At 39.7% G+C, this 10004-nt stretch overlaps 1 protein-coding gene across 4 annotated transcripts in view; it reads right to left on the reverse strand.

The window, feature by feature from the left end:
* Window positions 1-9987, reverse strand: part of PARG (poly(ADP-ribose) glycohydrolase) — a 110072-nt gene extending 100085 nt beyond the window's left edge. For 2 of the 4 annotated variants that reach the window (XM_068548047.1, XM_068548051.1), the window contains exons 1-4: window positions 9502-9972; window positions 3436-3502; window positions 1841-2821; window positions 753-940 (exon numbers count right to left, since the gene is read on the reverse strand). In XM_068548047.1, coding sequence (XP_068404148.1) covers window positions 753-940; window positions 1841-2821; window positions 3436-3502; window positions 9502-9721 — 1456 coding nt within the window. In that variant the 5' untranslated portion in view covers window positions 9722-9972. Of the gene's footprint in view, window positions 1-752; window positions 941-1840; window positions 2822-3435; window positions 3503-9501 lie in introns of all 4 variants that reach the window. The other 2 variants (XM_068548048.1, XM_068548050.1) reach the window with 2 other exon arrangements.
* Between the last annotated feature and the right edge of the window lie 17 nt (window positions 9988-10004).

The raw sequence follows: 10004 nt of genomic DNA on the forward strand, positions 1-10004 counted from the left end.
AAATTAACTAAATATCACTGAATTGAGTACTTAAAATGGGTTAATGTTATATACCTCAATAAAGTTGTTGTTGTTGTTGTTTTTAAAAAAAAGAACCCATGGACAGTGTGAAAGAGGTTACCAGGGGTTAGTTAGGAATGGGAAGTTATTGTTTAGTAGGTAGAGTTTCTGTGTGGGAAGATGAAAAATTTCTGGAAATGAATAGTGGTAATGGTTGCACAACATTGTGAATGGACTGAATGCCACTGAAATGTACACTTAAAAATGGTTAAGATGGTATATATATAACCACAATTTTTTAAAATAAGGTTTGTTTTAAAAATGTTGAGTTTGAGATACCTGTGGGACAGTGATGGAGATGTCTAGAAGAATCTAAAGCTCAGAAAAGAGGGTAAAACTGAAGAATGATTTGAGGATATTGAACCACATACAACTTTGAATTTTAGTACCTAACATGTAGTGGGTACTCAATAAATATTGTCAATTGAATTTTTTTTTAAATCCAATAAATTTTCTTAAAAATACAGAAAAATTCAATTTCCTCACCAGCTAACAATGATTCATCTTATGGATTTATTAAGTACCGTGTTAAGTAAGCTATCATTATATTTCTCCATCCTGTAGAATTCTCAGTACTTTATATATGCAGAAAAGAGAAGCACTTTCTATGCTTTGGTCTGTTTTTCACATTTATAAGTATCATAATAAATTAAGACTTAGCATCTTCTCTCTTTATAGGTAAGAGGTAACACCTACCCGAAAAGTCACTGTGTGATTGGCAGATGGTCTCAACGGAGGCAGCCGGATCCCACACCTTGGCATTCTTCTCATCTCCTCAATAGGAGTTCCAAGCCATTTCTTATCTGGAGAAAGGTGAGGTGGAATGTATTTAGGGATCTTCCTTTCTGTTCTTTGATGTTTGATTTCACACTGTTCTTTTCTAAGATCAAAACAAATATATTCAGTCACAAACCACTTAACCGTTTAAATTTACTTAGATACACAAGTGAAAAAACTTACCCAGAACGTTATTGTTTAAAATGTGCCAAACTTGCTCTTTCTCCTTGGTATTTAGAAAAAAACAAAACAAAACAACAAAAAAACCTTATAAGGTTTACAGTAAAACCCAAGAGCTTATTTTCAATACTCTGTGGAAGGAATTTCCAAACACACGTAAACCACCTTCTGAAAAAAGGGACCATGTAAAAATATGTACACTGCCAAATGAGTCATGATTCACAGTATCAGCTACTTCTCAGGACTCTAGACAGTAATTTTCAATGAAGTGAACTTACTATGGCATGCTTGCCATAAAAGATCACAAAAATTATGGAGTAGGCTTTACGATATCATATGGGATAATTGCATAAATAAAATTTTTACATTTACATTTTTTTTGTAATCAGACTGGGATTTAAATCCCAGCTTTACCACCCACAAGTTACATAATTTCAGTGAATTCTCTAACCCAAATCTCAATTTTCTCATTTGTGAAGTGAGTACAATAACACCTGCCTGCCTGTTAAAGCATTAGAGAAGGTGCATATACAATGGCCTAAGAAAACAGCAGTTACTATCATATTTATGTTCTAGTAATTCCCATAAATCTCCGAAGGAAGTTCATGAAACTAAAGTCTGATTATTTATTTACTTCTCGTTTTCTGTTTCTGGGATTTTTAGAATTTAACATTTTGAACCTAGGTTTAAGTTTAGCATAAATAGTTAACAAGAAAGACAACTATTTCTTTGCTTCAGTGTAAACCATAACTTTGTTAAACCCCCCTTACAAAATTATAAAACATGTTACACTACTGAAGATACTCTTGATGGCAAAAATTACCTTTTGTCCTCTGCTTTCGGCATTCTCATGAAATGATCCGTGATTTTAGAATCCTTTTTCCCATGTTGCTTAGAATTTCTGCACTCTACATTCAGGCTAGAAGTACTTCCAGGTAGTTTGACATTTAAATCACTCATTCCAGCGCGACTCTCACCTTCAAATTGGAAATGTAATCGAATCTCACCTCCCTTAGCAGAGGACCGTTTCCTCAATTCAGTGTCAGCTTCTCTTACTTGGAACCTTGAAGGTTTATTTGCTGTTTGGGTGGAACTATCTTCCTGTTCATCAAAACCTGGACTTGTCTCTTCATCTGCTTCTGAGTCCTGACAACTATTTTTGGAATTATCTACATCCATTGGTGACTCGGGTTCACTTTCTTTCTCAAATGCAGGAGAATTTCCTAGGCTACTTTCTTGTCTACTCAATTTGTTGGCATTTTTCAGTCCAGTACCAACATCCTCAGAGCCGATATCTGACAAGGGGCTCTCTGGCACCACGTCTGTCTCTTCCTGCTGACACCCTGCACAGTCTTCGGCGGGATGGCAAGCTTTGCTGCACTTCTGGTGGCTTCTGGCTTCTACACCCTGTTCATCTTCTGTTGTCTGTTTTGCATTCGCAAGCTTTATAGGTGTCAAAAATTGTTGATTATCTCTACTCTCCTCACTATTTGTGTCGCTGTGATCATCATTTTGGGGTGACTGATCAATGTTAGCATTACTGAACTGCTCTGGTACCAGAGTTACTATTGGAGGTTCACTTTCCAAAAGCCGCTCTGAATGTTTCCCTTCCTTTTGCCACTTACAGATAGCTGCAGTCTGATGCTGGTTCAAATATTGTGTACTTTTTTCAACTGGTGATTTATCAAAACCTAGCTGAGAAACATTTTCTAATTTTTCCATGTTATGTTGATAAAAGTTATCTTTCTGTACAGAACTCATCATGGATTCTTCTCTTGTGTTGTTGTTTTCTTTACTATGCAAACTACAAAAGAATAGAAAGAATGATACAACAGAACTTATGATACAACAGAAAGAAGTTATGACGCAAAAAATCACTTACCTGAACACACTCCTACAATGTCACAGCATTAATTAAACTACTTGTGATTACCTGAGCATACAGCATGCTCTTTCATGGGTCCATGTCTTTGCACATATGCCTATAATGCCCTTTCCCCAACTGTGTGCCTGGCAAACACCTGCCACAGTGCAGTGTTAAACTTCACTCACCTCCTGTGCAGTCTTTCCTGTAAAGGTAAAGCTGATTGTCTGTTTTATATGTTAACCACCACTGTACCTTGTTTAAACCTTTACTGTTGCATTGATCACACCATGTAATCATCATGTGTTTTGGTGTCTGTCAGCATCACTACACTATAAGTATCTTAAAGACAGAGACTATTCCTCTTTCATCTCTGTATCTCAAGTATATTAGACCACCCCTGGCACATAGGAGACTCTAAAAAATTATTATTTTTTCACTGAAATGTAGATAAAGAAAAATGGGAAAGCAAAAAGAAGAGAAAACAGCATGAAGCACAATAAAACATCCATATATCATGTTATTCATTTCTCTATATAGGCATGGTTCTTTACCTTTCTGATTCAGCTGTCTTGAGTCCTTTCGTGTCCATCCAACTGGTAATAGTCTTCTGTTTGAAAACTGTAAAAAAAAAAAAAAAAAAATTAATGTATGTGCATGCATACCTTCAAAGAGAAAATACCTATAGCAGCATATATGCATGTAAGGCATTATGACAGGTTCTGTGGATTAAACAACGATTAATCACTCCTTCCCCACTCAGGCAATGGGAGATAATACATTTGGCATAGAAGAGAAAGTGACCAGACCCTAAAAGAATTGGTATGGCCTAATGGATGAGAGTACATGCTCTGAAATCAGATTACCTAGATCCAAATCCTGGCCCCCCTACTGGATTCCTGTATGACTTTGTGAAGAGCCATTTCTCTGTGTCTCTGATTCCTTATTAGTAAACATGCAAATTAATAGTATCTCTCCTGGGGTTATTGTGAGGTTTAAATTAAATAATAACCATTGCAAAGTGCTTAGGGCACTATCTGATATATGTTCAGTAAATATTAGTTCTTAATTATCATTAGTATCAAAAGAGATGCTGAGGGAGTTCCCTGGTGGTCTAGTGATTAGGATTTGGTGTTTTCACTGCCATGGCCCAGGTTTAATCCCTGGTCAGGGAACTGAGACCCTGCAAGCTGTGCAGCATGGCCAAAATAATAATAATGATAAATTTAAAAAATAAAATAAATATAAAAGATCCTGATAAGAAATTAAGATATTTCTGAGGAAAAGACTACTTTAGGGAACTGAAGTAAATGGGATCATCTGATAAGTAGTGCTTGAACTGTGTCTTGAAGAATAAACATGTCATCACATAAAGGGAAAATCAGAAGCAACGGAACCAATGGCAGAAAAATATAAAGAAAGCAACAGAACACATGGTTGAGAAGTCAGCTAGGACCATATCATAGAGATCCCCGAACAACCCACAAAGAGAGGTACAAAAAAGTGTCAAAAGTCACACTCAGAGTTATAATGCCAGAGTTCAAATCTAGGAGGCTCCAAGTCAGGCAGGATACATAGCCTGGAGGGCAGATGTGAAGGGGCAAGAAGGAACAGCCTGTCAGTAGAAGCCAGTGAGGAAGGTATTGGTCTAGGTCAGTGGTTCCCAAACCATCTGAATCATCAGGAGGCTGACAACAAATGGATCCAAGGGCCACACCTAGACCTTCTGAATCAAAATCTATATGTGATGATGGAGGTATGAGGGAAGCTGGAATCTGTATTTTTTTTTTCAAAAAATGATTTTGATGATCAGCAAGGTTGAAGAACTACTGGTCAAGATCTAAAAATAGTCCTTGTAAGGACAGAGAATAAAAAGTTGAGAAGTGAGAGTCATTACAGACCTCACAATGATAGGAGAAGTTAAAGATGACACTAAGCTTTAATGCTTGAGACTTGAAAGATGATGACAACATTAAATAGAAATGTAGAATATAAAAGAACTGGATTTAGGGGGAAAATATGATTGGGTCAATACTGAACACACTAAATTTGAAATGCCAAAAAGATAACTATACAGAAATGACCAGCAGACAGTAGCAAAAGTAGAATTGATGGTTCAGTGAGGGACATGTAACATAAATAAATTCAAGCCACAATTTATATAAACATTAGAAATTTAAGCATGCTTTCAAAATTTAACGTACTGCATATGGATTACATGTATATAACATTTTAGTATAAGAAAATCTTGAACATTCTCAACTACTGTCTAAATTGCAATGTAAGAATCTAGGTACCTTAGGTCATAAACTCTTCTTATTTACCTATGTCCCCTCAAACACCATAACATGAGATGCCATCCCAAATACATGAAAATCAACAATTTATTTACCACTGCATTTGAGTGCCATATAATTTATACTTTCCACAAAATCTTTTATTAGCATTTTAAAAATCATTTCTTTCACAAAAAATTATATATACATTTGATATTTCTTGTTAAACACCACTACTTTCGTGACTTTATTAAGTTACTACTTCTACAGCAAATCAGGCTTCAGAGAAAAAATTAGTTTCGGTCACGAGGGAGTAAGAGGATGATCCAGTTGGTTCTGAGACTTTTTCTACAGTTCCATCTTCTCTATTTAATTTCCTTATATCAAACACAGCAAGTATAGAAAATCCTCAAAGTACAAATCAGCAATGAGCCAAAAAATTCATTTTTTGGGTCAGTGTAGAATTTAAAATACCTTTTTCCATAAATGTAAAGATTCAATGGTATGCAATGGCTAGGTTCCTATAACACACATGAAGCATGGCACTATGATGACAAGTCTACAGAACCTAAAAAAGTGCATGCAACATCATTTCCTAAAAAGCTAGGAAGAGTGTTCCAGTGTAGTTGAAGGAGAGGTCTCCCTCCTGCAGCTCTGACGCTGAGAATGTGTTCTCTCTCTAGCTTCAGGCTTCCTATTATAATTCCTGAAGCCTGAGAACAGGGTGAAGGAGGAGAAGCAAGAAGTGAGGAACTGACATTTCCTGCTAATAAAATGGTCCTCAGTCCTTCCGATGGCCCCAGAGAAAGGACAGCCTACTTCTCTTTCCAATACCACTACTTCTGGCTTCAAAAGGTTTCTTTCACAACACATCACAGGACTGTATCCGTTGTACCCCCTCTGATTCCTGAAGTAAGCATGAAATGATGTGTCCTGGGTTCTGAGGAATTTCTTTTAACTAGAAGTAATCACAGCAAACAAAAAGGGAGGCAATAGAAGGTGATGAAATATCAATAGATACGAGATCTGGAGTCAAACAAAATCCTGGGCTGAGCTCTTTGCTCAGTCACTTACTAGTATGTACTTCATTTCTTTAAGCCTTTATTTCTTCACCTGCAAAATGGGGTTAACAATACCTATTTCCAAGGCTTATGTGGATCAATGAGAGAAAATATTGTGCCCAGTCTCACAAAGCAGAAACTCAACAAATGTATTCTCTATCAACATTTCCACCCAATCTCTTTTTTCACTGAGATCAGTCGTTCTCCAACTTTACTCTGACTTCACACCATTTACATAATCTCATAAGTAACCTCACTCAGTAACCAGCAAATTTCAATGAGCAAATCATTCAATTAGGTGCTAGAGATACCGGCAAAAGGCACAAAATGCAGTAAAATTCACCTGCATTTAAAGGAACACCCTCACCTTCACAAAAAGCCTCTTTCCTCCAGCAGCAGCAAGATAAGGCATGGGAAGGAAGGGTGTGGTGAGACCTAAGAGCGATGGACAGTGGGAGAGTTTTGAGGTGAGGAAAGAGGTTTGAAGGTGCTTTTGACAGCACCGAAGCTGAAAGAATGATAAGGGGGATGGGGGACAAGGCAGCTCCAGTCTCCCACCCACCCACCACTGACCTACACTCAGATCATCCCTGGAGCGAGGAAAGAAACTCTAGGTAGTTATAACAGGCAGAAAAGGGGAGCTCCTACAGCAACACAACTGGATAAACCATTCCCCATCAGAGGGTGAATAGCATGCTGAGTTCTGCCTATATGCGGATTTGCAGATTTCAATCAGTATAAGAAATATGCCCAGGAAGATAAATAACACAAAATTTAAAGATACTGAATAAATATCCATTTCCCTATCTCACTTCTAGGATAACTATATATAAACATTTTAAATACCAAGTTCCTAAAAGAATTCGAAAATCTCAAACAATAGATTTTGATACAAATTTAGATTTTGAACATTTTGTTAATTGGTGTCCTGTGCCAGGTATACAGAAAACATTTACACACATGCACAAGTACAGCCCAAGTATTAATTCACTCCCTCTTCTGAAAATCAAAAGATCCAATTAGTGAGGACTGACAGACCCCCCCCCAACTCACTCCTTCTCCTTTACATGCAAATAAATTTAATAGGACCACAAATTAGCCTGTTACAGAAGTCAGATACAGTACTTGGAGGTCACCCTTAGTTCCCCTCCCCTTCACTCTCCTTCAACAAGTTCTCTGAAATCTACATCCTAAATCTTAAACCCATCCCTTCCTCCCCATCTTCAAAATAGCACCAATATTCAAAGAACAGTTACATCACTCACTGGGCAACTGCATTTGTTTCCTGCAACTGGTCTCCTTGTCTACAGTCTTGACTTTCTCTAATCCAGCATTTCACAAACTACAAATGACCAACATTTTTTAATGAAATAATACAGACAACATGATAATGCAGCATACATAGTAAAGTATTATTTCATGAAACATTTGTTTGTTATAAACATGACCTATTTACCAGGAGATATATATATATATATATTGCTTACTCTGTGTACCAAGTGAAATTTATACCGTGGGTTGCAGTCAGAAAGGTCCAAAGATCACTGCCTAAGCCATCTTTTCTAAAATATTAACCAAATGATATCCCTTTTCTTACAAGCTTTTTAGTGGCTCCCCGTTAACCACAGGTCAAGTCCAAACTCCTTGAAATGGCACTTGAGTTTGTCCATAAATAAGCTCTCGCTCCCCTTCCCAGCCTCAGCTGAGTCTTGTCATTCTGGTCTCCTGTCAAGCCACCTTTTGTACATGCCGTTCCCTCTGCCTATATAATTTTTTCTCTCCCTGGTTTATACAGCAAATCCTGCTCATCCTTCAATACTAAGTGCAGGTCTGCTCCTCATTGCCTCTAAGTCCTGAGAGAACTAAGTGTACACCATTCATCAGAGGACTTCCTAACCTGTGCCCATTCTCTTATACTGCTGACCAACACATACTTTTTGAAATGCCCCCGTCCTTGCATGACACAACAAAAGCAGGCTTTCCTCCTACTTCTCTGGCTGCTTCTCTTCAGTCTACTCTTACATGGTGGTGTCTGTCCTAGGTCGCCTTTATTTTCACTACATGCTTTATACTATCTAATCTACTACCATCGTATCAATTATGGTGTATGTGACAATAACTCCCAAACCTGTATTTCCAGCACAGATATATTTCTTATGAGGTACAAACCCACATAACCCATTCCCTCCTAAATCCATCCACTTTTCCCCTTTCCTGCCTACTGCCTGCAACCAACTATTAACCATCATTATCTCCCATCTAGACTAACTCCTTAACTATCTTGGGCCTGCACTTCTGCTCCCTTTCAATCCATTCATTTTCCACACACCAGCCACAAGGACCTTTAAAATATATATTTTTAAATAAATATACATATATTTTAAAAATATATATCCAGTCAAGTTACTCCCCTACTGAAACCCTTTAATAGTTTCACATTGCCCTTAGAAATAAAGTTCAAAACCCTTAGCATTGCCCAGTATGATCTGATCTTTGCCTACCTCTCTGCAACCTCATCTCTCACTACTCTCCCCTGCTGACAATATGAATCAGCTGCACTTTGGGATCACTTCATTAACTTCTCTTCCTCTAGCTAACTCATCACTCTTCCGTTCTTGGAATAAGGCTCTTATCTTCTGGCTGGGAGATTACCTTTGAGCCCACAAACTGGATTAGGTACACCTGACTTCTACCATAACGCTCCGTTCCTTCATGAATTGGAACATCCATTACCCTTTATTATGTTAACTTCCCTAATTGTCTATCTCTCTTGATAGATTTTAGGGTATGAAGACAGAAACAAAGTTACTTTTGTTCAACACTGTACACCAGAAACAAGCATAATGCAAGCTAAGAATAATAGCTCTGCACCCAGGAACTTAGAATGTAAATTGAGATAAGCTGTGATTTTCTTTGCAGCTTTCTTTCCATCTAGAGGCTGAAGCGTCACATACACAATTAAACCTCCTTAACGACTAAGGCAATTTCTCAGTCAAACCCGAAGAAAGGAAACAAGCGGAGTATCCTACCACTTCCCTCCCTGTGAGTGACTGCTCGTCAGGGTTTCTCACACCACCAATCGCCACGGGAAAAATCCGGCCCCATTCTCCCAGTAGTAGCCTTGGTGGCTCAGCAAGGGGACCTCAGAGTTCAGAGTGGTGCACATAAGACCAGAAAAGCGCGGGGTGGCGGGGGGGAGCGGTGCTGGAGTCCCTGGCTCCTCAGAGACCAAGAAGAGGTTTGGGCCGAGGCGAAGGACAAAGAGCTTTATTTCCCCACGTACCAAGCGAGGTGGCGCTGCCTCTGTGCGGTCCCGCCCGCCCCGGGACGCAGCCTGACGAGGACGGCGGGACCCTGAACTGCACCGGAGCGTCCTTGGGATCGAGGACGCGCCTCCGCCTGCCGGGGAAGCTCCGGGCGTCCGAGGCGGCCGGCGGAGAAGTTGCAGCGGCGCCCCAGCGGGGTCGCTTAGTGCAGGGCTCACAGCCGGGGCCCGCACTCATGCTGGGACCCGCAGCGCACAGTCCCCGGGCTAGCCCGGGCGGAGAGCCTCATTCACTAACCCTGGGAGGGACGGACTGCGCCTCCTTCTCGGCGCCTCCCGACACCATGCCCTCTCTGCCGCTGCCTGCTTCTGCAGCTGCTGCTCTGCCGGCCTCCCGAGCCAGACCCTATCCAGTCGCCTGCCTTCCCTCTTCCACAGGAACCCCACCTTCCTTAAGATGCGCCGCTTTGATTCTGGCTTCGTTCACTTTCCCACCACCGGAAAGCTGCCGTCAGGCGCTT

The sequence above is a fragment of the Eschrichtius robustus genome, chromosome 7 (assembly GCF_028021215.1).
Source record: "Eschrichtius robustus isolate mEscRob2 chromosome 7, mEscRob2.pri, whole genome shotgun sequence".
NCBI classification, from domain to species: Eukaryota; Metazoa; Chordata; class Mammalia; order Artiodactyla; family Eschrichtiidae; genus Eschrichtius; species Eschrichtius robustus.